This window comes from Purpureocillium takamizusanense, chromosome 3, assembly GCF_022605165.1.
Source record: "Purpureocillium takamizusanense chromosome 3, complete sequence".
Classification (NCBI taxonomy): Eukaryota; Fungi; Ascomycota; class Sordariomycetes; order Hypocreales; family Ophiocordycipitaceae; genus Purpureocillium; species Purpureocillium takamizusanense.
This window is the reverse complement of record NC_063070.1, coordinates 1,591,655-1,616,889: the sequence shown is the minus strand read 5'-3', so window position 1 is coordinate 1,616,889 and position 25,235 is coordinate 1,591,655. Positions and strand designations below refer to the sequence as shown.

Here is a 25,235-nt window from a genome sequence, read left to right as displayed (position 1 = left end):
AACTCCGCTTCTGGGGTCCCCGGGCGATGAAGCAGCAGGTTTCGCACATGGAAGCGGCTATTGAGTGCGCGAGTCGTGCGAGCCAAGCATACCGACAGTGCCAATTGCCGCATCCTCGGCCGGAAAGCAAATGCTCAAGGGGCTGTTCGCCGAGGCGCAAGCACACGATGATGCAAAGGCCAATCAATGCACGCTACAAGACACCAAACTACTAACCTACCTACATGTACCGGCTGCAGCTCCGTGGCTTCGAGATGGTGGAGGGGGAGACCGTTACGCCCAAAACACCATTTGCCGGCAATGGTCGCACGGCCTCCATTTGATCCAACCGGGACGGGGCCAAGCAAGAGCAGCAGCCCCCGGACTTCAGGCGTCCAAGATGCTGGCTGCCCGGGGACGGCGGGCACCCCGCGACGCCACCTGCCCACCCCCACTGAAGAACTCCACTGGTAGATTCTGGCGCTGCAGCGGCGGCATTTGCCCCGTAGGCAGGCGTGGTCGTGCACTGAAGATTACGCCACCGTGTGGGGGAACCACACGCGAGCCTGCAGATCACGGGCCGGTCTTGAGCCTCTCGATATAAGAACCGCGACGGCGCGCGACCTCGATCATTTTGTGTATGTTGCGCTTGGTCCATTGCATCTCGGCGTCTCCGCCTTCATCGCAGTGGAGAGATAGAGCCAGCCAAGTCGCAGCATAACAGATTGAAGACGCAGACGCAATGGCGGCGCCGCCCGACAACAACAACAACAAGCTCGACATTGCCCACGAGGAGCACCAGGATCACCACCGCCCGAGCAGCGGCACCGCCGCCGCCGGCGGCATGGGCGTCAAGCATGCGGACCGCGCCCTCGCGCTCATAGGCAACGCGCAGGTCGAGCTCACCGAGGAGGACAGCCGGCGCATCTGCCGCAAGACGGACCGTGTCATCCTCGCCATCCTCGTCTGGGTCTACTTCCTCCAGATCCTCGACAAGTCGGTCCTCGGCTACGGCGCCACGTACGGCCTCAAGACGGACACGGGCCTCACCGGCAACCAGTACTCGCTCGTCGGCTCCATCGCGCCCATCGCCCAGCTCGCCTGGCAGCCCTTTTCGTCCTTTCTCATCGTCAAGGTCCCGCACCGCATCCTCATGCCTGTTTTGTGCCTTGGCTGGGGCATCGCCCAGGCCGCCATGGCCGCCTGTCACAACTTTGGCGGTCTCATGGCCTCGCGCTTCTTCCTCGGGCTCTTTGAGGCTGGTTGCCTCCCGCTGTTTAGCATCATCACGAGCCAGTGGTATCGTCGTGCTGAGCAGCCTATCCGCGTCGCTGCTTGGTACGGCACCAACGGCTTGGCCACAATCGTCGCGGCCGGCATCTCGTACGGCCTGGGGCACATTAAGTCGGACGTTCTTAAGGAGTGGCAGATGTAGGATCCTCCCTACAATTTCATTTTACGTGTGCGGCGTGAGCGTGCTGACGAGAGTAGTATCTTCTTGTTCGTCGGTCTCATCACCATCGTCTCCGCCCCCTTCGTCTACTGGAAGCTCGACAACGACATCCCCTCGGCGCGCTTCCTTACCGAGCACGAAAAGGCACAAGCCATTGAGCGGTTGCGCGCGAACCAGACTGGCACCGGTTCTCGCGACTTCAAGTGGCGGCACGTCCTCGAGACGGCCCTTGAGCCCAAGACATACCTGTGGATCGGCATGGCCATGCTGCTCAACGTCGGCGCCAGCGTCACAAACACCTTCGGCCCGCTCATCCTCAACGGGCTCGTGACCGACAAGTACCAGACAAGCCTGCTCAACATGCCGTTTGGCGCACTGCAGTGCATCGTCATCCTGTCGGCGAGCTGGCTCGCGCAAAAGGCCAAGCTCAAGGGCGCGGTACTGGCCGTCTTTATGCTGCCGGTCGTCGCCGGCCTGGCGGTGCTCTACTCGGTCAAGCGGGACGGGAGCGCGCGCGCACCCTTACTCGTCGGTTACTACCTGCTCGCCTTCCTCTTCGGCGGCAACCCCCTGATTGTGACATGGATCGTCGGCAATACAGGCGGCACGACCAAGAAGTCGACCATCATGAGCGTCTACAACGCCGCCAGCTCCGCCGGCAACATCATAGGACCGCTGCTCTTCAATGACCGCGACGCGCCCGAGTACAAGCCGGGCCTTCGCGCCTGCCTGGGCATCTTCGTCGCGCTCGTGGCTGTCATCTTCATGCAGTGGGCCAATCTCCTGGTCCTCAACAAGCGGCAGGAGAAGCGCCGCTTGCAAAACGGTAAGAAGGCCAAGGTCGTGGACCGGTCCATGGAAGACCATTACCGTAGCGTCCGCGAGGTCGACGACATGGAAATCCGCGAGGTGGAGGAGAGCGGGTCGATACCGGAGCCGAAGCTGGGGGAGAATGCGTTCCTGGACATGACGGACCGCGAGAACGATGAGTTCATCTACATCTACTAGCGGTATAACGAAATTCTCGTGAAACCGTAAATATTATTGTTCATTGAATTGGACTATGGTATGAGAGAGGATGAGCTGGTGGCTGCCCCATGCAGTGACGGCAACATTGAATTGGGGCGCAGCCCAGTTTCCATCTCAACTTCCATGTCACCCCCTGTGGCTACTTCGTAAGACCGGTACATTCTCACAGTGCATGAGAGCCTGACATCACCGACGTTAGTTCCGGGCATTTACCTCATACGGTAACAGTGTCACTTGCAGTTTTCCCGCCCTCTGGCTTACCGCGTACAGCTGAGCTAGTGATCAAGAAGCTCCCATGGGGGTGGTGGGCACGGTTTCCATGCCGGGCCGACTCCAATGCCACTTCTCATTCTGAACGAGCCGGGATGGCTCGGCGTATCACGTTGAGGTGATGAAGATACCCGTAGTACTAATGTGTGTTATTGCCAAGTCGCCCATGAATGAGGTGGCTGTTCACTAGTAAGACTGCGACCCGCGGCGCTACAACGGCGGGCTTGAGAGACAATAAGCACCCAGAGGTGGTGGCCAAAATCTCGGAACAATGATCAGCATTTTGGCAGACATGAATTCCGGCTAGGGCATCAAGGTTTGGCGACGGTCTGGCATTGCGACTGTTTTGTGGATGATCGCACCCTCTCATGTCCACGCAACAACCGTTCAAGGGCACATCTAGGCGCTAGAGGTCTGGGGCGGCTAGAATGACCGAATGAGAAAATCCAAAACGATTCTAGCCTTGCACCTCGAAACAGGACCACGCCTGTCGATGTTGTGAAATGGCCAACGGCGCCGCGCGCGGGCGGCCGGACCCCAAGATTGTGCACACCTGACGGTCCAGGCGAAGCCGCACCGGATCCGAGCCCTCCGGCGCCCGGCCGGCCCACGGAACAGGAGGCGCTCCATACTTTGGCAAAGTCACTTCTAGACGCTCAAAGTCAATGGCTTACCGGCGAGCATGAACGTGCGTCATGGAGTCCTGAACGCGGCCACCCGTCTTGAACATCGTCTGATTCGATGGCCCAAGGTACATGTAGGTCTTCTTGTTGGCCGCAGTTGTGCAGTCGCTGGGTGAGACGTCGTCGAAGTAGAGTCCACGACAACAACATTCCAGTGACTAAAGACAATACGCAACGGAGCGGTGGCCAGGGCGAAGCCGCAAGTAGGCCCGAACCCCTCAATGTCGATCACCCGGGGCTCCTCCTAGACAATATTTTGCCGGAGGACCACGACAGTCCGCGACACTGTTCTCGCTCAGATGCCACTCAGGCTCATGTTTATTGCATGGTTGTCCGTACAGAGCATCACGACATGACAGCATGGACATGTCAGGCGTTGGCAACCGCACATACAGCACAATTTTGGCTCGAAGCTAGCTTCTTTGGATGAAATCATGGTGCCACGGAGGCACGCAGGGCGCCATACTTCCACATCGACCCCACAGTTTCCCCGGCGCCGCGTACGACTCCCGGCACCTATTCGTCCAGTTCGCGGAGGCCCCGGCTTTGTTCGACGACGTTCGCCCTGGTGTGTCTTGTGGCAGATCTACGAAACGAACGAGAGGTGACGGGGTGGCGCAGGTGCAAGGCCGGAAAGCTAGGTTGCGTGACGTCCTCCGGGCGCCTGGCGATCGAGGATGGAGACGGGACTGTATAAATCGGACGGGAAGACTGGCGTCCAGCGGGAGGCCGAGGTCGAGGCGAGAAATCATTGCTTCCTCCTGGCCAGGATCGTACGAGCACATCGACGTGGTACGGACTAGACGCAGTGACTGCTCAAATTCGCGATGTTACGACACGCCCTGATTGCCTCGTGCGGCCTCGCGTTGGGCGCTCTCGCTCAGAGCGGCGGCAACGGCAGTAGCAGCAGTAGCAACTCGTCTTGCGCTGCGCGTACGCTACACCTCACCGACCCGCCATACGAAAACTACTTCTACTCGGACTGCAATGTCGACGCTCAGGCCGTGGTGACGAGCCCGCTGCCCGACAGCAACCTCAGCATCATCGGCCCGCGCCTCATCGTCGCCTGGCCCGCCGGCGACAGCGGCATCTGCACCTTCTTCCAGCCGCAGGACGGCAAGAACGGCACCCTGGCCATCGCCCTCGTCAACTCGACGCTGGGGACGCCGCTGGGCCCGGTGCACCGCAACGCGTCGCGGAACCCCATCGTGGGCGTCGAGGGCGTCGTGTCCTTCAACGACACGGCCGAGCTCTCGCTGGCCATCCTCGGCAGCGTGCGCACCATCCGCGACTTCACCGAGGGCCCCAGCCTGCTCACCCCCTCGATCCAGAACGCGAACCGCATTGCAAAGTTCAACGGAACGGGGGCGCAGATCTCGCGCCTGTGGCTCGACAATGTCACGACGACGACGCTGACCATCACCCCCTGGCGCAACAACGATACCGAAGTGCGCACCACCAACTCCACGGTGCGCTTCGGCGCCGGCTATTACCGCTTCTCCGCCTCCTTCAACTACCCGCAGCTGAAGCAGCTCCAGCCTGCGCAGATTCTCAACAATAAGTCGCAGTCGCTCATCAAGAGCAAGCCGGACCAGGTCACCGCCCTGTCCTTCTTCTCTTACACGGACAAGCTTCTCGCCGGCGGCTGGCGCTTTCTGACGTACTTTGGCCGCGACACCATGATCGCGGCTCTCTTGCTCCAACCCGTACTCAGCACCGGCAATGGAACCGCCATGGAGGCCGTCATCGGCGCCGCCCTCGAGCGCATCAACCGCACCGACGGCTCCGTCTGTCACGAGGAGACGATTGGCGACTACGCCACCTTCCTCAACAAGCAAAAGAACATGACATCTACGGCCGCGGGATTCACGTACCCCATGATCGACACCGACTACTTCCTCCCCATCCTCATGCAGCGCTACTTCAACAGTACGCCGGGTCGCGTCCGGCCGCTGCTCAACACGCGCGCGGGCAGCGTCGCCGTGCAGAACAGTAACCTCACGTGGCGGGACCTGAGCTATGCCACGGCGCGCAAGATTATGAACCTGACGGCGGCGTTTGAGACGAACCAGACGGTGGACAATTTGGTGCATCTCAAGGACGGCGAGGTTGTCGGGCAGTGGCGCGACTCCACGTACGGCCTCGCCAACGGCCGCATCCCCTTCGATGTCAACACGGCGCTCGTGCCTGCTGCGCTCTACGCCATCGCCAAACTCGCGGCCACGCCGGGCGTGTACCCCAACAACACCATCACCCGCGACTGGGCGTCGCTGGCCTTTGCCCGCGCCCGGATCTGGGAGGACAGCACACTTCCCCTGTTCGAGTTCAACCGCACCGTCGACAATGCCACGACGCTGCTCCAGCAGTACACGCGGCAAAACACCTTTTACAAGGGGCCGACGCACGCCGACGCCCTTACACGGTACTCGTCCAACGGCACCATCGTCGACTACGGCCTCGCCATCAACAGCAGCGACTCGCCCGACATCATTCCCATCACGCACACCGATACGGCGTTCCGCCACTTCCTGTTGAACTCAACCGACGACGTGCAACTGACGGCCTTTGTCAACGCCTCGGCCAACGCCGTTCTGCGCCCCTTCCCCGCAGGGCTGACGACCCCCGTGGGCGCCGTCGTCGCCAACCCGGCCCTGTCAGGCGAAGAGGTTCTGACAGCCAACTTCACCAACTCGGCGTATCACGGCACCGTCGTGTGGAGCTGGCAACTCGCGCTTATGGCCCGGGGCTTCGAGGTGCAGCTCGACCGATGCCCCGCATCCAACGCGAGCACTTCGACCGGGGGCAACGGCACGTCTGGAAACACCACGACGACCGGCGGTGGTAACGGCACCACCAGCTCGGTGCCAGCCTTCTGCAGCGACAAGAGCGTCTACGGCGCGCTCAAGGCCGCGTACAACCGGCTCTGGGACGTCATCGACGCCAACAAGGACCAGCTGCAATCCGAGGTCTGGAGCTGGACGTACTCGATGTCCAACGCCACCAACAGCAGCATCGCCGCCAACGGAACGCTCTCCAATGGTACGGCCGGCACCGGGTACAAGTTCTCCCCGCTGGGCGTGCTGCCACCACCGCCGGGCGTAAGTGGCGGGACGGAGAGCAACATCCGGCAGCTTTGGAGCCTGACCTTTTTGGCGGTACAGAGGAACAGCAAGTTTCATTGATAGCAAGGAGTATGAGTGAGCTGTCATGTTGATCGGCTTTGTTGCTGGGATAAGAGGTAGAAATGCGATAGGGATAGGGTACATGTAAGAAGTTGAGTGATGGTGTTTCTTCGATTATGCACGATATATGTAGACAGGAGAGACACGACGTGTGTAATTCACGAAACCCCTGCTTTTGGAACAAGCATTTGCCGAAATCCTCCAGTCTATCATATGTTGAGGATGTCTGTCCGAACGCTAGTGATGCAGCGCTAACACGGCAAAAGGAGAGAGAGTCCAAAGTCGAAGGAGAGACAACACCAGAACCCCATAACCCACATTGGGAATTATCATCGCAGCAAGCGTGGATAGCTAGGAATGGCAGATGCGGACGAAGAGCAAAAAATAACGAGTCTCCAGGGCGTGAATCGAACACGCGACATTCCGGTAAACTGAGCAATTACAGCCGGACGCCATGAACCAACTAGACCACCCGGAGGACTGGTTATCCTTCTTTGGGCTTATTGTATACTATGGAGGTGTTGCAGAGTTTTCAATCCCCGAAGGTGCCGCTCGCCCAATGGCCGTTGGCGGTTTTCGTATGTGTGGGTGGGCTTGTGCAGAGGGTGGGACCCCCCACCTCCGACGGTCATCGCGGGGCTTCCACCGTTGCGGCTCCACGCCCGAGAGCGCTTACACGGCTTCGAAGTGGTATGGGCGAGTTATCCATTTTGCCTATCGTCTCCAAGCCCGCTAGCTGAGAAGAAAAAAACAGGCAAAGGTGGGACATGAAAAAAGAAGTATCAGAAGATAATGTCATGTCCCGACCACACATTGTCAAACTGCGGCCGCATCGCCAGGTCGTCTAGGCCCGAGCTGCTGTGCTCCCAGTCAAACTCGGGGCTCGTCAGCATCCCATCCGTCATGCTAAGCGCCGAGTTGCTCGCGATGTATTGCCCGAGCGAGTCCAGGTCCCGCCATGAGAAGCCGTTGAGTGGGTCCAGCTCCAGCGCCTTATCGGCCTGCACGTCGTCAGGTCGCATGTCCTGCACCGGCGTCGGCGGCTCCCGCAGCGATTCCCTCCGCCCCTTGCCCTGCTTGCTCGACGACTTGCGCCACAGTAGCCGCAGCGACGTGGCATACCGCCTGCCAAGACTATGGGGGTTGTTGGAGGACTTTTGCAGCTGTGAGATGGTTCCCTGGATGGCCCGCCTTACACCTCCATCGTTTTCGCCGCTAATAGCACCGGCCAACCTTGCCTGTGCCCGGTCAGCCGCGAGGATACGTTAGTACAGGACAAGCGAAATATTTACCTTGAAGAGGAATACTGCCGCGTAGATGACGTAGAGACAGTACTTGAGCGGCATACACTTGAGTCCAGCCACCGGATCAATGAAGCTATTGAGGATGCTGAGCAGGGAGTTGGCCGCGTCGATGGACTCGTAGATGAACCGCGCGTCCGGGTTGCCGGCAACATCAGAGAACAGCGTCCCAACGCTCTGTGCCTTCATTCCCGATGGGCGTTGACTCGCCCGCGCAACTGCACGGTTCAGCGTCGCTTGAAAGGCAAATGCGTTGATGTACAGACGGAGAAACTCAAATGACAGCACCATGGACGCCTTGACTGGCGGTGTGACTGCGCTCGTTAGTCTCATTCAGTGCTTTCTTTATCTCGCGGGGCATGACAAACAGGTGCAGTTGGCCCATGACAGCTTCCACTTGCGAAGCACCGAAGCAAAGTCGTCCTGACACTGTTAGCCTACTTCAATATCGCAATGTTCTTAAAGGACTCACAATGTATCTGATGTACTCTCCGCCCAGGTACAGCTGCTTTCTGTGCGCCGACGATGAGTACAAAATATCGTGTGCGTTGCTAAATAGCTGGATGAGCTCGAGCTGGGCCTGGAACAGCAGCGCCAGGTTGTCCGGCCCAAGAGCCTGGGCTTGCAGGGACGGAAAGTCGGCAGCACGCCAGTTGATGGACGGGATGGGCCCGCGCGACCAAAAGCCCTTGCCCAGGCGAATCGAGACTTGGCGATCGCACATATAGCACGCTATGAGGTCAGCACAACCACGTCACGGACACGAAGCGAGTCGACGTACCGGCCCATGCAATGCGCTTACGGCTCGCATCGACAGACTGGATGCCTCCCTCCGGGAGCAGCGCTGTCTGCTCCAGTCGCTGCAGATATCCCAGGCGGATGGCCATGCCAACCAGCATCCAAGCGCCGTGGTCCTCCTGGCCGCACCCGATGGTCGAGTTGTCCTGCGGCCGCTGCGGCGTCCACTCGGCCAGGATCAGCAGCGCCTCAACGGACCCGACATTATTGGAGCCCGAGTAGATGAGCCGTGACACGAGCGTTTCCATGTACCGCGAGCACGCCTCGTAGACGCGATACCACGATGGGTCATCCTTGGAGGCGACAGTCAGGATGGCCGTTAGCAGATACGGTTCCTTTTCCGCCCATTCCGCTGGCGGTCTGCCATCAAAGATACTGCTGTTGGCGACAGGAAAGAAGGGATGGAACTTGTCATGATAGCTGGGTCCATTTCATCAGCAGATGGCATGGCACAACACCGAGCGCTCCACATCGCGAAGGCTTACCGCTTGACGAGGTACGAAGCCTCAGACCAGGTCAGTATCCCGTCGGTTATCGGCGGAAAGTAGGAGGCGGGGCTGGTGGCACCGTGGACAGGGGCAGTAGGGTTTCCAGCGTCGCGGCCCGAGCTGGCTTGCCGGCCAGGCTCAAGGTCAGCGACCTGGGCGAGCAGATCCAGGGCGTCGGACGGGTTGAGCAGGTCGGTCGAGGCGATGTGGCCTTCGAGCCCGTCTGAGTCCTGCCTCGACTCCTCCTCGTTCTCTTCAGGCACGGTGGAGGCGGGCGAGCCTTCCCGCCAGTGAGGACCTGAGTGTGGTGACGGCCAATTTTCGAGATGCCGCTGCTGCTTCCGGTCCTGCTGCTGCTGCCGCAACGCCGTGTGCTCAGAGCTGCCGCGGGACTGTGCGACTGCAGCGTCAGGACGCTCCGCGCCAAGCCCAGCGCTCTGGCCGCCGTCCGATGACGGCGTGTTGATGCTAGGCTGCTGAGGCACGCTCTTGATGGGAGGCAGGCTGCCGCGGACGCCTTTGATGCGTCGGCCGCCGCGCCGCGACTTGGCCAACACGCACTCAAGCTGGTGCTCGACGCAGCGCTTGCAGGGCGGGATGCCTGTCTTGCCGTCGGCGTCGCTTCAGGGCATTCAGTCAGTCATAGCCACGGGGTTCCATCAAGGGAACGGGTTGTACAAGCATGCACAGGGCGCCCGTGCAGCTGCACGCCGGCGGGCACGGCGTCTGGGGCGCTCAGGTTTAGGTGCTCATCAGGCAGCCAGGCAGGCGGGCAGCCAGGCAGGGCAATGTAGGGAGGGCAGTACTCACAGATCGCAGCGCGTCTTGCGCAGGCGGCATGATAGGCACGCCCGAGATACGCGCTTGCCCTTTGTGCGGGCCATGTCGGTCGGCGTCTGCGTCGGTGATGCTTGCATCGTCGTAGCACGTACGGTATCACGAAGCAAATGCCGTGAGTGGATAGGTGTCTGAGACTGTGCGAACCTGGGGTCGTTAGGCTTTTGATGTTTTGGCGGGGATAATGGGGAATTGGGCTTGTTCCAACGGTGGCTTCAGGTGGCGCACCCACTGCCCAGGTGGGCATGGGGGCGGCGGGGCATTTGCCGGTGGATTGTCGCCTGCGGCAATTGAGGACTCAGGCATGCCCGCTGCCCACCCACTACCCGAGCCATACTGACCTGGAGCCAAAGTTGAGGCTATTCAACCACAAGCTCACGAGCACCCACCAGCAGTTCGCATCGAATATGTCCAAGGCAGCTCACTCCCATTGGTCCATTGATATCGTTTAACCGCGGGGGCCCTGCGATCTTGATGCTCGGCCAACTCCACCGTACAAGGAGGGCGCCAAGGCTGTAGTGGCTCGTTCGCCGCGCCCGCCATGACTGTTTTCGCAATCGCTCCGTAAAGACATAACCATTGCCTCCAAACGTCGCCGACAATAATAGCTCATGGCAGATTCGATTGGGGTACAGATACACAGAGACACCATCCCTCACCTTCCGCTCGAACCCAGTCATTATTTCTCACCACAGCGCGAGCTACGGTCAGAAAGGACAATGGGTCTTATACATAACTTAGCAAGAAGCCTTCTTCTCTCTCCATCCCCAGACAGTATCCGAATCAAGGGAATGGGCGTGATCAAGAGGAGCGTCGTTGTGAACAACGCCATCACGAGGTTGTCGTAGATAAAACGACACTGGTTGATGTCCAAGAATTTCAACTGGCAAGGTCTGAGGCGTTGGAATCGACCGGTTTGGAAAATCAGCCTGAGGTACACCTCTTCTCAATCCGCCAGGCGCTATTCTCTTGCCTCGTGTTGGCATCTTGAAAGTCAACAGTCAACGTGGCAGACAATAAAGGCGCTGGTTATGACTCATCTACAAGGTCTGGTGCCTTCAATAGCAGGCGCAACGCACCGACGTACTGTAGGTGTGATGACCACTGTCTACATGGACGGGCTCCAACCTGTGATCAAATCAGACACCAGCAAGGGGTTCGACATTTTCAACTTGGTATGCGCGGCCTATCATTCACACACAGGTTTGCGTGCATGTCGCCCAAGACACGGAGGCCTGGCTGGGGCTGCTTGGACTTGGACAGTTGACCATTCAGAGACGAGACATGGGTGCATAAGGGATCCTGCGCATTTCACAAGGAATACTTGAGGCCGGGCCTTTTCCATCCAGCACAGAGGATTCATGTTGACTAAGTTTGAGTTATGTTCAAGTAGCGTCCCCTATGTACAGCCGCTCTGAGGTGCATATGACCCAGGCGTTCAAGATGCGGGTTGACCTGCTGCCCGCCCCAACACCAGGCGAAGCAGCTGAATTCAAGCTGTCTCACATGCCACATTCACTTGCGCTGACCTGCACAGCGTCCGCATCAATACGCCCAAGCTCGTGGGCTCGGCCATCCGTCAGAATATCCATGGCCTCCGCCGAGAGGTCGAAGCCCGAGGCGCAGTGGTCGATGGCCAGAATCGTGACCTCCTTGCCCTCATATGTAAGCTTCCAGCAAGTGCCGCAGTTCGGAGAGTTCCACCCGCCAACGGCGGCGACGCTCCCGACCATGGGGAACCTGGGGAGGTCGCCCAGCGTCCTGAAGTCGTGTCGCTCCAAGCCGTTGGCGCCATCAGAGCAGGCAACACCATTGAGGGAGAAGTTTGGGTCGCTGAATTCGGTGTGATAGCTGACTGTATCACATTTTTAGCAAGATTTGGTTTTACATAGCTTTATGAGGGGGCACATCGGCACGAACCAGTGACGGCGTCGATAAAGGGAGCCATGACGGACAAGACCGCGAAGACAATGGCCGAGAAATGCATTTTGGCGGTCTTCAGAGTACTCGAGTTTAGTCAAGTGAATACGTAGTTGCAACAAATTGCGTGTGAAATAGGCCGCTCAGGGTCAAAGTCTCAGGGGCAATCAGGTCGAGGTTTAGACTTGAATAGAACCGTTATTTTGGGATTCCAGCACTCCCTCCTTTATAGTTTTCAAAACCAGCATACTGATGCCCCGGTCGCGGCTCTTCAACGTCCCATGCCCGGCGTACATATTGACCTAATCGTTGTTGAAATTGGACGCATGGGACCTACCGAATCTCGTCGCCGTGGTGCCGCCGGCCGTCAATGCGTTGTGTTGTTGGTTCCACTACGGTTCCGAGTCGGGCAATTACTACGCCAAAAGTGACTACTCGAGTTCTTCTCAATGAAGCTTCCCACGGTACGCCTCTTGCAATGCCTGCATTACCATGGTTCCATTGGTGGAAGAACCAGCGCGAAGGACGAAGGATCGCATGCCTAATCTTGCAAGCGTAGGACCGCGTTGTTGCATGTGAGCACCAGACACTGGCGCCCACTAGAGTTTCTGAGACAGCATGATGAGGTTGCAGGAGCCAGACCCTGAAGAGACTACCAACGCACTTGACTCCAGTCTTGAGACTCTCCGACCAGACCCACAAGGCTTCCCATTCACGCACGGTAAAGTCCATTCTTCAACAATCGGCTTTCCTTGGGCGTGCGGAAAGGGCCGAAAGTGGTCGTGCGCGATCGCACGCGCTCTAGGCAATCAGGCAGGTCGCTCATGGATTGTGTTGCTTCGCAAATCCGGCTCTCTTCCTGTCATCGCCAGGTATCGACGTTTCAGGCTAAATCGCTGTCATCAATTGACATCAATGCGTCAACTTCCTGTGTAGGTTAGCAAACCTTGGCAATGCCCTTCTTCTCGCCGCCCATCACAAAATACAGGAGGCTGAAACGACAGCATGTAACGCGAGATTGTGGTCCACGATGATGGAAGGAGGTGCAGACATGCCCGAACCATGAGTGCCCCTCGCGCGCGTGATGAGGTGACACAGGGTATGGGTTTGTAGTTTGGGGTACAGCATGAAGCTTGCCAACACAAATTTATGGGGTTGACATGAATACATAGATTGGATGAAAAGGTCAGAAACGAAACAGGACCGCGTTTCAAACAGAGTGAGCGCATGCATCCCTACCACCAAGGGATGAGAACAATGCGCATGCCCACGTGTTGTGCCGCACCTTTACAAGCTCATGTACGCAGTACTTTAGACGACGCAGTACTATACTGTACTTCATCTTGCCAAGGACAGCATTTCATAGTTCTCCTGCCACACCTATTGTCGGATATCGCCGCTCATACGATCCGACTCAATACAGGAAGCTTGGTGAGCAGGAGCTTTGCAGTGGCAAACGATCCAACCACATCAAGGGCGCCCTCATTGCCGGTCATTATGAATTTATGACCAGGCTGCTGTGCCTCCGCACGGCGGAACTTCTCATTGCACCGGATGGACTGCATGTCAGGATCGCATCCAAGGCCGTCTCTATCAATCCGCACGGAAGCAAGTGCAACAAGAATGCCCCGCACGAGTATTCGGTCTGAAACGTCGCAGACATGGCAGGCGCGCCGTGGCTGGCCTCAAAGTAGGCCATGAGGCCGGGCCGACGAGCCCGACGGAGGCATCGTTCCATATCGCGTGCAGAAGTGCATAGAGATTCCAACCACCCAGGGGGCCGGCCCGCTCGCCATCCTGCACATTTGCACTGCAGAGCTGCTGCCACCGGTCCATAGTCGCGGCAGCAGCCACACCAGCAGAATAGTAGTGGGGGAGATGAGCGATGACGAGATGAGTCTTCCCCCAGTCGTTGATGGCCTGGTATCATCGCGCTCAGGCTTCACCGCAACAAAGGGTACAGTAAAGATCGGTCCCAGCCCCAGCGATACGAATCCCATGGCGTATGCAAAGATGTATTGCGCCGCATAGCTGGGCTGCAGCGCGACGGGCTTGATCGTCTCGCCCACTGGGTAGCGCAGGCGAACAAGGAACGACACGCCGGCGACGCCGACCCAGCCCCATCGACGAGCCATGCCATACCAAAAAGGCAAAGCTCTAGGGGCGGACCCATCCGTCGTGGGATTCCCGGTAGATATGCTCTCGCGAGCCTCATTCGTCACCGTCAGCGCAGCAGCGACGTCAAGCAGCAGCAAGTTGGCAAGTGGACCACGCTGGCCCCTTTGACGGCGTTCACGGCCGTGTAGTACTTCCGCGAGCTGCCGACTGACTGACACCAGCTTCCAGATCGGATGCGCCGCCATCGGCACGACAGTGAGCACCACCAAGGTGTAGATGGCCCAAGGCAGCCCCAGACTGAGCAGCTTGCCCCTGACAAAGGCCCAGCACATGGTCCACGTCACGTCGAGCCAGCGGAACGACTGCGCTGACACGCGCCCGGAGACCCAGAAGAAGAGCCCGATGAAGATTGACTGGTCGAAGGCGTTGATGTACAGCAGCGATGTGGTGGCCCCGGGCGACGCCCGACTCGTACTGGCTTTGGCTGGAGCCGCCATAGCAGGTCGAGGTGTGGTGCACGATGACGAGGCCTGTCAGGAACGCACGCAGGTTGGCGAGGTCATGGCGACGCATCGTGATGATTCCGTTGCAGGTGGCCATGATGGTCGCCTTGGTTGTTTAACGTGAGTCCGATCTGACGATCCTTTGCAGCCCGGGGTTGAGAGGACACGGCTTAATAACGTTGTGAGTCTCAAGGCAGGGCGTTGCCCTTACATTGCCGATGAATAGACGAGAGCGAGTAAAAAAGAAGCGCTGCTCAGATCTAGGATGCCGGTCTCACGCGGTGAGGTTCGAACTTCGCACGCTGGCTAACGCGAGATTCTTCACAGCTTCGCGACAAACACGTCGTCCACAAAGATCGCCGTCTGCCCTGCTACAACCGCAACGCCCGATCCCTCTGCCTTTGTCGAAACCGCTACAGGCTGACCGTCTAGCACCGCACTCGCCCCCTCGGTCGTCACCGTCAGCTCCAAGACCAGCCAAACCCCAACGTCTGCGGGTGCAATGTCCCCCAAGCTCACGGAGTGCGTCCCCAGAGACACTGACGCGCCGCTCTCCGCCTGCGAGACACGTACTCGCGCATCCAGGCGCAGGCCGGGTGCAGAAGTCACGTCACGAGCCAGCTTGCCGCCGGCCGCTACCTGAGCCGACATGCCGAGGTCGCCCGCCGGGTCAGCGACGACGGAGACAGAACCCGTTGTGCTCCATCCCGAGAGGCTGCCGTCGTCGAACGCGCTGATCCACTGCGGCACATTTGTTCCTTCGCCGCTATAGAAGCCAAGATTCTTGTGCGCGGCCGTCGGGTTGCCGAAGAAATCTGTCTGCGCATCGCTAGATACCTCACTCGCCGACCCCAGCGATGGCGAGCCAGCCAGCAGCCGGTACGCTTTCGGATCCCGTAGTCCCGGCGCTGCGAGGCCCGGTGCCGCCGTGACAGAGTCGACCGCGTCGGGATACGTGTCGATGGCGCCGTAAAACGCGTTTCTGGTAACGTTGAACTGTGGGCTGTCGAGGGTCCAGCCGACCCGGCCGGCGCCAGACTTGCGAATAATATTGTCCGCGAAGAGCACATCCAGGCTTAGGCCCTTGGGCGCTGTGACGAGCTGCGGAGACAGCCCTTCGCCAGTGGCGACTGTGTTCTTGTAGATCTTCCCTCCTACCAGGTTTCCTGAGCAGATCTGAAAGACGCGTGCCCGATCGTTGACCGACAAATTGTATCGGATAGTGAAGTTGCGCGTGGGCTTGTCGTATGGGCAAAGCAGGAAGAAGCCGCCCTCGTTATCGTGAGAGACGTTGTATTCAAAGATGGTGCCCGACGTCGAGTGATCGACATCGTAGGACATGCCTGTGTGCGTCAGAATGCCGGCCTTTCGAATGGAAACAGGAGACTTACCGTCCTTGGTCGTTTTGCCCCCCGATACGACATTGTGGCGAAACACGCTGCCGTCACTGTTTGCGGCCCAGATACCGGCGTTGTTACCCCCGGATCCATTGTTAAACGTCGTCACGCGATTGCCCTCAGTCAGGGCGCCAACGTGCCCCTTTACCACGATGCCGTCCCCGCTGATATTATACAGGCGATTACCTCTTATGCGCAACCCGGTCGAGGGATACCAGTTTTGTGAGCACAGCGAGTACCAAAACTGCGCCAGCGCTTCTCTGCGGCACCAGTTGGTCCATGTGTAGATACCCTGGCGACCTACCGCCTCAATGACGTTGTCTTCGATGAGCACGTCGGTGAAGTACGTAGGTGTGGAGTTTCCCGCCGCCTCGATGACGATGCCTCCGGAGGCATTGGCATACTTACCTACGGGAAGCCCTCCCGTTGTTGTGGATGGCATATAGCCTTCTACGTTATGGATGTAAAGCCGGCGCAGGGTGATGCCCCTGACCTCGCCGGCGTCCTTAGCATAGACGTACACTCCGCGGCGGGCGGTCTTATTGTCGCCCCGGTTGGTCACCTCAATATCCTGGACAACGATGTGCGATACACTGTCGATCAGGATACTGCTTAGCTGCTCTGGTTGCGCCGCGACCACGGGTGGTGCTGAGCCATTGTCGCCGTACGGCTGGATGGTAATCGGGGATGTCGCGGAGCCGCCAACCCGGATCTCCAGAGCCTGAGTGAATTTGGTTCCGCGCCGGAGCAAGATGTTGTCTCCGGGGCTGAGGTGCAAGTTGCGGACCCCCGCAAGGGTGTTGAATGGCGATGACGAGCTACCATCACCGTTACTCGCAGCCGAACCGTCAAAGTAATGGTCCTTGGCCGCGACGCTGAGACACAACAAGGCAAGAATGAATTCAAGGGCGACCATGATGCTTAATTGGCGATTCGAATGCCGTCGTGACTTGCAACTCGCACCGCGGGTTGGAGGTTTATATAGTTCGTAAGTTACATAGTCGGCGTGTCGCTAAGACGTCGGTCGGCCGTATCGTGCCGACGGCGCGACGGGTGATCGACGACTGTCGTCTTGAATGAGCCATATGGCGTCAACCAACCTATTTAGGAACGTCCCACCGTCATCTACTGCACAATCGCCTTCCGAAATGGTCAAAACGGCATCGCTTCGAGGTCGTCATCATCGCCACAAAACGTGGCAATGCCGTGCCGAGTGGCCGTAGCCGACTGTCCGGCGGAGCTACGAAGCGAAGTATGAGGTGTGCAACCGCAATAGTAACTGGCAGAGATGCAATTTGCCCTGGCATCTCCACCGCGGTAAACATAAAAAGTCGAATCGGATCAGAACATACACTGGGTCAGCGAATCCCGACTAGCTATGCATCCCGCCTTCGCTTGCTCGCGAAAAAGCTGCTTGTTGCCCAGCCGTTCAGCAGGTTGTAGTGGTGCAACGGCGACGTCCCGTGCAGGTCCTCGTATCGCGTCCTCTCACCGCACATCTCCTTGTCATTGTATACCTTGACGCACCGGTTCTGCAGCAGTCCCGCAACCTGTTCGCCGGCCTCGCGGCCTTCGAACCACGCACCGTGTAGGAAGCCAAAGTACTCCGCGCTCGTTGCCTCGCCCGCGAACCACAACCGCCCGACGTTGGCGCGCAGGTTTTGGTGCATCTCGAGCGTGGTGCCGACGGGCCAGTTGGAGTAGCTGCCGTAGGACCACTCCGTCTTGGTCCACCGCGGAAACATGAAGGCGAGGGGCTCTGGAATGTGCTTGTCGGGGAACATTTGCCGCAGGACGGCGAGACCCTCCTGCTTGGCCCTCTCGTCGGAGAGCTGCTCGATGCGGTAGGACTCGTCGTTGGTCACGGTCGCGAAGATGATGTTGGACCCTGGCAGGAAACCCTCCGTGGAGAGCGACTGCCAGATCGCCCAGGAGCCTCGCGTCGACGGCGATGCGAAGAGAAAGTATTGCGTATCGCCAGGCCAGAACGTCTCGTTGAACTGGTAGAAGATTTTGGTGTACGTGCCCATGCTAAACTTTTGAATCGAGGTCTCCTTCCACTTCGGTAGCTCAGGTTGCCACTTGACGGTATCGCTTTGCAACACGCCGAGAGAGAAGGTGCAGATGGCGTATGCGGCGGACACACAGCTTCCGTCCTCGTTGTGCACCGTGACGCCGTGGTCCGAGTGCGCGACATTGACAACCTTGGTGTTGAGCATCAGGCGCTTGTCGCCCTTTCCGAGGAACGTCGCCGCCTCACCGTCGATGATGGCGCTGTACCCACGGGGGTCGATGACCAGATTGTTTTCGTCGCTGAACTGGCTGAACGTGAGATTGTTGCCTGCGGCGCCAAAGATCATGGACGACTGCTCTGGAGGAAACGCAGCCTCCCAGTCTGAGTTGTCAGCATTGTTCGCATGGGTTGTTTGATGAACACTCACCCCAGCTCCAATACTCGACAGCCTGGGCAGCCATGTCCGAGTGCTTCGGGTTCCAGCCGGCCAGGGCCAGACCGGTGCGGGCGCTCTGGTCCTGCAGGTTCTCGGCCAGCAGGCGCCCGGCCTCGATGGTCATGCCATTGGCGGCAGTCTCGTACTCGTCGAGGAGGTGGCTGTAGTCGGTGTACCCGGTCTCATTGTACGTCAAGATGGAGCTGTAGTTGGAGTAGGTGTTCTTGAGGCTATGCTTTTTGGACTGGGCTGGTAATGAGCCCGTGTCACGCAGTCGCAAAACGAATGCAAATGTATTGCATCATGCACTCACAAAGGTCCACACAGGGTTCTCCGGCCCGCCTGGCTTGCCAAGTCCTTGTATCTGCGGAGGAGGTCAGCGAGACGGACGGATGATGGGGCGCTGGGCGGCCAACGCACCCAGTTGGCACCCAGCTCAACCGTATATGGCGATCCATCCTTCTGCTTGCCAAACGTGGTGTGCTGTGCCCGGCCGCCGATCTGGTCCCGGTATTCGATGATGACAAGGTCGGAGATGGACGAGTTGTGCAATGCTTGCTGCGTCCTGTCAGCCCTCTCTACTTGGCACAGAGCAGCACTCGGAAGTGAGGCCTGGTGGATATGTCAATGGACTTACAGCGGCCGTCACGCCGGCCATGCCTCCGCCCCTTTAGACAGACATCAGTCCGCGAAAATTGCCCTGAGACATGCCCTGGAGTTTGGAATCACACTTACAAGATGGCTACGGTCGTCTTACGACAAGCGCCATGCTTATTTCTGTCACTGCCAGTGGCGGCGGCGGCGGCGGTAGCGCTCTCGCACAAGACCGCGGCCGCGGCGAGAACACACAAGGGCGACTTGAAAAACATCGAACAGCAGACAAAAGCGCAATCGAGCCAAGCGAGTCAATTGATCGAGTCGAGACACGGCACTCGTAGATGGGTCTCGGGCATCGCGCCGCGGCGGCCATCTTATACATGTACCGCGCGAGGCAAAAAGCCATTCATTCGCCGGATAGGGTTTGCGACACAACAAACTCTCGTCGACCAGGCCCTCGGCAGTCCTTTCTTCTTTGCTGGGCGGAGTCATCGTCTTGTGTCGCACCCGCGCTACATGCACGATCCCCGCCCTCCGCCGGCATCAGACGCAAATCTCGTGCACGCCTTGCAGCTGCAGTCGATCCTGGTCATCCCTGCCGCGTGCTCGGCTGACACACGTCCACGAATCGCCAGCGGATAGCCGTCTCATCTGGATGATCGCATCGAGTGACAGCTCGGCTCGACGAACCCACTCCGCGCGGTCCACGGCGCTGCCCGGACGCAACTCCGTTATCACCCATGCCCCTGACTCTCCTGAATCCATGCCGTGGCATCTCCACCGAACCCACCCTGACTCTCGTGGCCCAGCTCTTCGCCTGGAGCCCTGATTGCTGGGCTCCCCACTTCCCCGCACGCTGTTCCTTACGGATCATCGGTGGAGGCATCGCCGCTCGCGGTGATAATACCCCGTGGGGCCTCGCCGCCTCATCACCATTCGGTTATGTGGCAGCTGCGATAACTACCAACAGATCCGCCACGGCGGGCCCAAAGCAGCTAGCTATCGCAGACCACCATCCTTGGGAGTCCGGATTTCTCGGCGCCGCAGGACGATAGTGTCGGACGCCCGCGCGCTCCGTCATTTGCCTCAATCGGCGGGGCCTGCTCATATGCCCTCGCTTTCCAGGGCCGATCTGACTGCCTCTCGACTCTGCCCGTCTGTCTATCCGTCTGTCACTTGTTTGTTGTCAGTTGGTCTCTAGTCACCATGAAACAGGAATACGAGCAGGAGGACGACGCGCAGCTCGCGGCCATGGGCCACCAGCCCGAGCTGAAGCGCAACTTTTCCACGCTGTAAGTACTGCTAAATGCAGAGCACAGACGTGCGCCACTGAAGAAGGTTAACATAGCGTATCCGCAGGTCTATGCTGGGGCTGGCATTTGCGGTACTAAATGTGAGTCCCACCGGCAAACACTTGACCACTCACCCGCAGCGGCGGCAGTGGCCTAACATCTGCAGTCTTGGACTGCGCTCTCTGCAAGTCTTTCAATAAGTCTCACATCCGGCGGCAGCACGAGCGTCGTATGGGGTATGTGCCCCCCCGCTCCAATAGGGTTGCATTGATGCATGCAAAGCTGACTTGCCAGGTCTCGTGACGGCCGGCGTTTGCAACCTATGCATCGCGGCTTCGCTTGCGGAATTTCTATCGGCGTACCCGACGTATGTTCTCTTGTTCAACTCGGGAAGCGTCTTCCGTGTGGACTGACAAGCCGCAGGGCTGGTGGTCAGTATCATTGGGTCGCTGGTAAGCTCTAAACTCGAGCCCCCTCCCACCTATTCCATATTGACAGACGCAGTCAGTATGTGGTTTTCCCTCGCTCGCCGCGGGCGAGGTAGACTGACCGTCTAGTTTCTTGGCCCAAATGGGTCGCGATCCTGTCCTGGGTCACCGGCTGGATAAACGTCGCCGGCTGGGTATGTTCCCTGCATACGAAGCACACATCGTCTCCATGGAAATTATTCAATAACATGCGTACCTTAGGTTGCACTCGTGGCTACCAATGCCTTGCTCTCGAGCCAGCTCATCGTTGGCGTCATCTCAGCCCTGCATCCGGTACCCAGCAACCGCACGTACCACAAACTTGTAATTGCGCTGACGACAGCACATCAGTCGTATGAGCCGCAACGCTGGCACCAGTTCCTCATCTACATTGGACTGACACTGCTGTCCTTTGTCATCAATGCCTGCATGAACTCCCTGCTCCCCCTCATTTACCGGGGCGCCTTCATCTGGTCCATTGGCGGCTTCGTTGTCGTCTCCATCACGGTGCTGGCCTGCGCTGCGCCCGATTACAACTCGGCGTATTTTGTCTTTTGCGATTTCATCAACCAGACAGGGTGTAGGTCTTTGTGAGCACGCAACTAGAGTATAGTGGATGCTGACGTTCACTAATAGGGCCCGATGGCGTTGCGTGGCTCCTGGGTGTAAGTGAGCGTTCGCACATTGTAGACTCGCGCTCACACAGCACAGCTCCTCCAAGGCGGTCTCGGTGTGACGGCATTTGTGAGTCAACCTGCCATGCCTTGCAGCTCATCTTTTGCTAATAGAGCCAGGATGCGGTGGCGCACATGATTGAAGGTACTTGAACATTGCCTCTAGCCTCGTTGACATCTGCTAACTGGCACAGAAATCCCTGGCGCATCCAGCGAAGGGCCCAAGATCATGATTGTCTGCGTTGGCATCGGCACCTTTACCGGCGCCATCTTCTTGATAGTGCTACTGTTCGTTTCGGGCAACATCAGCGACGTGATCACTTCGGCGGCTGGGCCCCTGCTGCAGATTCTCATCCACGCGACCAAAAGCAATGCCGGGGCGATCTGCCTCTTGATGTAAGCCGTCCGGAGATTAACACTGCAAAGCGGTGGTCTGCTCGATGCTGATTTTGCAGGCTGCCACTCGTGTGCCTCGTCTTCGCGACCCTGAGCGTCATGACCACAAGCAGCCGCATGATTTTCGCCTTTGCGAGGTACGTCTCCGCCGCGTCTTGACGGCAAAACGATGCTGATTGAACCAGAGACGGCGGCCTTCCGGCCTCGCGGTTCTTCGCCAAGGTCCATCCGCGCCTGGGCCTACCGCTCAACGCCCTCATCCTGACTTCCGGCGTGGTCATCATCTTTGGGCTCATCTTTCTGGGCTCTACTAGGTAGGATGGCACGCAGCCTCGACATCTAAACGCTGGAACTGACAAGTGTAGCGCCTTCAACGCCATCATCGCCGGGTCTGTGGTCGCGCTTGACCTCTCTTACGCCATGCCCATTGCCGTCAATTGCCTGCAGGGCCGCAACACATTGCCCGAGAGGAAGTGGCGGTTGCCCAACTGGTTGGGGTGGACCGCCGACATCATCTCGCTCGCGTATATCTCGCTGACGACGGTGCTATTCCTCTTCCCGCCAGGCCTGCCGGTGACTGGGACCAACATGAGTGCGCTTCTCCAAGCTCTGAAACGCCGCGTCGCTAACTAGTGTAGACTACTGCGTCGTCGCGTTCGCCATCATTGTCATCATTTCCGTCATCCAGTGGATCGTGGATGGACGGAAGAACTTCACCGGGCCGCGTGTCAACCTCGTACCTGCGGAGGGTGTCCACGAAGACTAGCTTGACGAAGGGCACATACCGTCGTGCAACGGTGTCGGTCGGTTTTGAATGCAGATTCAGGGCCGAGATTGGTATCCATGAAGGACTACCCCACATCGATTGATGACGGACGATGAACAACGCCGGGGGCGAGTCTGGTGAAACCATGTGAGAAATGCAGCGCCAGGTTGTCAGACGAGCCCCCCACGTGACTCTGGCATTCGAGGGAAGGTGCGAAGGAAGTTCATCCAAGTGCGTTCCGCGCGACACCGCTTCCATAGGTAGCCTCCGTGTCACAAGCTTCATCTTGTTCTCCCCATCTCCTTCACGCGGGTCGCGAAACGAATGCGCTCTATGATGGAGCCGCAACACGAACCGTCTGTAGGCAGTCTCAATCCCCTGTGCCCATCATTGCTTGTGAGATATACGACGTGCGTTGGAGCCGGCTTCTCGATGGCACGTTCAGCGCAGGCGAGTGTAACACAGACAGGCATCTCTGACCGTCCCCACGAGCATTGACACCACATATTTGGATGGAGACGCAAGATGCAGCAACTTCGCTTACTGGCGAGCAAGGGTTTTGTTAGTCAATCTGGCTCGCGCCTTCGGCATCAATGTCACGAGCCTTCCATGCCGTCAGGTGATGGATGCTCGTTCAGTGCTTTGAGCACGGCAAGGTTGACGGAACGGCAGCTACCATGACTGCGATGCATCGTTTGACTTCTGACGGATCAAACGTTGGGGTCTGTTCCAGGCCCAGGACAGACATGAGCTCCCGCAGATCCGGTTCGCTAGCCGGTCTGTGCGACCGCATTCTGGATCACCCACAGACTTTTTGGTCCGTACGAACTCGAACTCGGCAGGGGCCGCAGCGGCGCCTCGCCCGCGTGAGACGGGACGAGCGTGCATAACGCGGCTCAGCTGGCATGCCACTGCGTGTCTCGATGCTCCGACAATGGATAATTAGCCAACCAGCCAGCCAATGCTACCCAAGGTTACCTCGAGAACGCTGGCCAACATCAATAACAGCAAGCTCGCAGTGCACGAGGCGTCTGCAAACAGGCAGTTTAAAGCAGACGCAAATGTACGGCTGAAGCGGGTGCCAGGGTAACAAACAAGGTGTTCTTCTGGGGAATCGGCCTCCCGTGGCCTAGTGCTTATTTCTCCAATATTGTTGCCGGCCGCATCGTGCAGTACCTGGTTCTGGTAACGTCACATTTCTTTCCCCCGCACGTCCCCAATTGTGCCTGCCCTAGCAGCGGCTGGTGTCCTCGTTTGTTCCTCTCTGAGCCACGGCAGCTGTTTGGCCTCATCTCGCTTCTTAGGGGTTCCGAGCATCGCACTTTCATCCTAGCTTTCGCAGCAATAAAGTTCGAGCCGGCACCCCCGCCCCTCGCCCGAGACACCAAGAACGGCTCGTCGTCACCTCACGGCCGGAGAGACAGCAGACAACGAGCCCCAGCAAAAAAACCCACCCACGTCTACAGAACTACCAAGACAATGGCTCGCTTCGTCACCGTCGTCGTCGCCATGGCTGCGGGCCTCGCGACGGCCACCTGTGCGCACAAGGTGCCGAGCGTCGACGTGCCCGCATGCCCCCGCCAAGGGTCCATCACGTACTCCAAGACGGTCCCGGACCAGAAGCCCTTCCCGCGGACGCAGGTGGACCTGTGCTACTCGGCTGAGCACATCCAGATCGGCTTCACGGCGTACGACGAGGTCAACTTCTACTTCAACAGCTCGCAGGGCACCAACGGCGACATTTGGCAGTATGAGGTGATGGAGGCGTTCATCTACAAGGGCAGCGACGACCCGCAGACGTACCTCGAGTTCGAGGTCAACCCCAACAACGTCACGTACCAGGCTTTTGTGTACAACCCATCCAAGGTACGCGATGAGGGCGCCCCCTTCGACCACTTCTTCGTCAGCGACCCGGCCACGGACGGCTTCAGCGCGACGACCAAGCTCGACAAGCCGCGCAAGTACTGGCGTAGCGACGTCAAGATTCCGCTCGGCCTCTTCAACGTCGACAAGGGCAAGGCGCGCGGCACCAGGTGGAGGATGAACTTCTTCCGCACTGTCACGAGCCCTAAGACATATCCCGACCAGGAGCTCGGCGCCTGGAGCTCGCCTAACAAGGCCAGCTTCCACATCACGCCGTACTTTGGAAACGTTCACTTCGTCTAGAGGCGACGTGACGCGTGACACGGGGCATCGATAGAGCAATCCTACTTGCAAAGCTATATTCCCACATCTGAAATGTTTGCGCCGTCATGTGGACATGCTTGCGTGCGCGCATCAATTGATGCTTGTTTCGAATATCCCGAGCCCACACCGCACACGCATTTGGAGCCTACTGGTAGACCTGCGGTACGCTTACTCGATCACGCCGCCGTATTTACCATCACCTATTGCAACGGCGGGTAAATTCAGGAATCGAGAATTGCCTTCCAGCCAGGCGACTCCCGCCCGTATTTCAGTTGTCGTGGTCTGATGAATTCAAGCTTGGCGTGGCCTCTCCCCCTCAATCGAGCTTTTGGCTAAATGCATTCAGCCGCCGGGAGCCGGCCCGCGACCCGCCCGTCCCTACTTAAAAAGTCGCGATGCTTCGTGTAAGTCGTTGGACGTTAGAGGATCCCAAGGCCACTGTGACTCG

At 58.6% G+C, this 25,235-nt stretch overlaps 9 protein-coding genes and 1 non-coding gene across 10 annotated transcripts; 4 read left to right on the top strand and 6 right to left on the bottom strand.

Moving 5' to 3' along the window:
* The first annotated feature begins 538 nt into the window (after window positions 1–538).
* JDV02_004056 (uncharacterized protein) lies at window positions 539–2,450 on the top strand. The gene is made up of 2 exons (XM_047985238.1): window positions 539–1,410; window positions 1,471–2,450. Exons 1-2 carry the CDS (start codon window positions 722–724, stop codon window positions 2,438–2,440), a joined length of 1,659 nt encoding a protein of 552 aa, XP_047841215.1. The 5' UTR covers window positions 539–721; the 3' UTR covers window positions 2,441–2,450.
* Window positions 2,451–3,978: 1,528 nt separating this feature from the next.
* JDV02_004055 (uncharacterized protein) lies at window positions 3,979–6,778 on the top strand. Its single transcript, XM_047985237.1, has one exon. The coding sequence runs from the start codon at window positions 4,242–4,244 to the stop codon at window positions 6,594–6,596; it is 2,355 nt and encodes a 784-aa protein (XP_047841214.1). The 5' UTR covers window positions 3,979–4,241; the 3' UTR covers window positions 6,597–6,778.
* Window positions 6,779–6,988: 210 nt separating this feature from the next.
* Window positions 6,989–7,074, bottom strand: JDV02_004054. The gene has a single exon. It is a non-coding gene; the product is annotated as a tRNA-Tyr (tRNA).
* A 217-nt stretch (window positions 7,075–7,291) lies between these two features.
* On the bottom strand, window positions 7,292–10,121 carry JDV02_004053 (uncharacterized protein). The gene is made up of 7 exons (XM_047985236.1): window positions 9,994–10,121; window positions 9,181–9,804; window positions 8,679–9,115; window positions 8,370–8,629; window positions 8,266–8,320; window positions 7,889–8,211; window positions 7,292–7,834 (listed from the first exon to the last, which is right to left on the bottom strand). The coding sequence occupies exons 1-7, from the start codon at window positions 10,098–10,100 to the stop codon at window positions 7,379–7,381; spliced, it is 2,262 nt and encodes a 753-aa protein (XP_047841213.1). The 5' UTR covers window positions 10,101–10,121; the 3' UTR covers window positions 7,292–7,378.
* Window positions 10,122–11,522: 1,401 nt separating this feature from the next.
* On the bottom strand, window positions 11,523–12,007 carry JDV02_004052 (uncharacterized protein; the record flags this gene model as incomplete). The annotated part of the gene is made up of 2 exons (XM_047985235.1): window positions 11,523–11,875; window positions 11,941–12,007. 2 exons carry the CDS (start codon window positions 12,005–12,007, stop codon window positions 11,523–11,525), a joined length of 420 nt encoding a protein of 139 aa, XP_047841212.1.
* Window positions 12,008–13,625: 1,618 nt separating this feature from the next.
* JDV02_004051 (uncharacterized protein) lies at window positions 13,626–14,555 on the bottom strand (the record flags this gene model as incomplete). Its single annotated transcript, XM_047985234.1, has 1 exon — window positions 13,626–14,555. One exon carries the CDS (start codon window positions 14,553–14,555, stop codon window positions 13,626–13,628), a length of 930 nt encoding a protein of 309 aa, XP_047841211.1.
* A 327-nt stretch (window positions 14,556–14,882) lies between these two features.
* Window positions 14,883–16,933, bottom strand: JDV02_004050 (uncharacterized protein; the record flags this gene model as incomplete). The annotated part of the gene is made up of 2 exons (XM_047985233.1): window positions 15,953–16,933; window positions 14,883–15,904 (listed from the first exon to the last, which is right to left on the bottom strand). The coding sequence occupies exons 1-2, from the start codon at window positions 16,872–16,874 to the stop codon at window positions 14,883–14,885; spliced, it is 1,944 nt and encodes a 647-aa protein (XP_047841210.1). The 5' UTR covers window positions 16,875–16,933.
* Window positions 16,934–17,036: 103 nt separating this feature from the next.
* Window positions 17,037–19,277, bottom strand: JDV02_004049 (Sarcosine oxidase; the record flags this gene model as incomplete). The annotated part of the gene is made up of 6 exons (XM_047985232.1): window positions 17,037–18,353; window positions 18,400–18,652; window positions 18,722–18,772; window positions 18,829–18,966; window positions 19,046–19,076; window positions 19,144–19,277. 6 exons carry the CDS (start codon window positions 19,275–19,277, stop codon window positions 17,335–17,337), a joined length of 1,626 nt encoding a protein of 541 aa, XP_047841209.1. The 3' UTR covers window positions 17,037–17,334.
* A 693-nt stretch (window positions 19,278–19,970) lies between these two features.
* JDV02_004048 (uncharacterized protein) lies at window positions 19,971–22,872 on the top strand. The gene is made up of 17 exons (XM_047985231.1): window positions 19,971–20,297; window positions 20,365–20,398; window positions 20,464–20,533; window positions 20,592–20,664; window positions 20,721–20,749; window positions 20,802–20,804; window positions 20,855–20,919; window positions 20,987–21,058; window positions 21,116–21,344; window positions 21,401–21,429; window positions 21,476–21,508; window positions 21,559–21,583; window positions 21,633–21,834; window positions 21,894–21,971; window positions 22,020–22,148; window positions 22,200–22,426; window positions 22,473–22,872. The coding sequence occupies exons 1-17, from the start codon at window positions 20,212–20,214 to the stop codon at window positions 22,598–22,600; spliced, it is 1,512 nt and encodes a 503-aa protein (XP_047841208.1). The 5' UTR covers window positions 19,971–20,211; the 3' UTR covers window positions 22,601–22,872.
* Window positions 22,873–24,079: 1,207 nt separating this feature from the next.
* Window positions 24,080–24,766, top strand: JDV02_004047 (uncharacterized protein; the record flags this gene model as incomplete). The annotated part of the gene is made up of 1 exon (XM_047985230.1): window positions 24,080–24,766. One exon carries the CDS (start codon window positions 24,080–24,082, stop codon window positions 24,764–24,766), a length of 687 nt encoding a protein of 228 aa, XP_047841207.1.
* Between the last annotated feature and the right edge of the window lie 469 nt (window positions 24,767–25,235).

Bases quoted from the DNA above. Each gene is read 5' to 3' on its own strand.
- JDV02_004048 (XM_047985231.1), top strand. From the start codon at position 20,212: ATGAAACAGGAATACGAGCAGGAGGACGACGCGCAGCTCGCGGCCATG. The intron at 21,345-21,400 runs GTAGGTCTTTGT...GTTCACTAATAG, and splicing joins TTTCATCAACCAGACAGGGT to GGCCCGATGGCGTTGCGTGG. The intron at 21,430-21,475 runs GTAAGTGAGCGT...CACACAGCACAG, and splicing joins GCGTTGCGTGGCTCCTGGGT to CTCCTCCAAGGCGGTCTCGG.
- JDV02_004053 (XM_047985236.1), bottom strand. From the start codon at position 10,100: ATGCAAGCATCACCGACGCAGACGCCGACCGACATGGCCCGCACAAAG. The intron at 8,321-8,369 runs GTGAGTCCTTTA...TAACAGTGTCAG, and splicing joins GAGAGTACATCAGATACATT to GACGACTTTGCTTCGGTGCT. The intron at 8,212-8,265 runs GTTTGTCATGCC...TAACGAGCGCAG, and splicing joins GTCATGGGCCAACTGCACCT to TCACACCGCCAGTCAAGGCG.
- JDV02_004056 (XM_047985238.1), top strand. From the start codon at position 722: ATGGCGGCGCCGCCCGACAACAACAACAACAAGCTCGACATTGCCCAC. The intron at 1,411-1,470 runs GTAGGATCCTCC...TGACGAGAGTAG, and splicing joins GTTCTTAAGGAGTGGCAGAT to TATCTTCTTGTTCGTCGGTC.
- JDV02_004055 (XM_047985237.1), top strand. From the start codon at position 4,242: ATGTTACGACACGCCCTGATTGCCTCGTGCGGCCTCGCGTTGGGCGCT.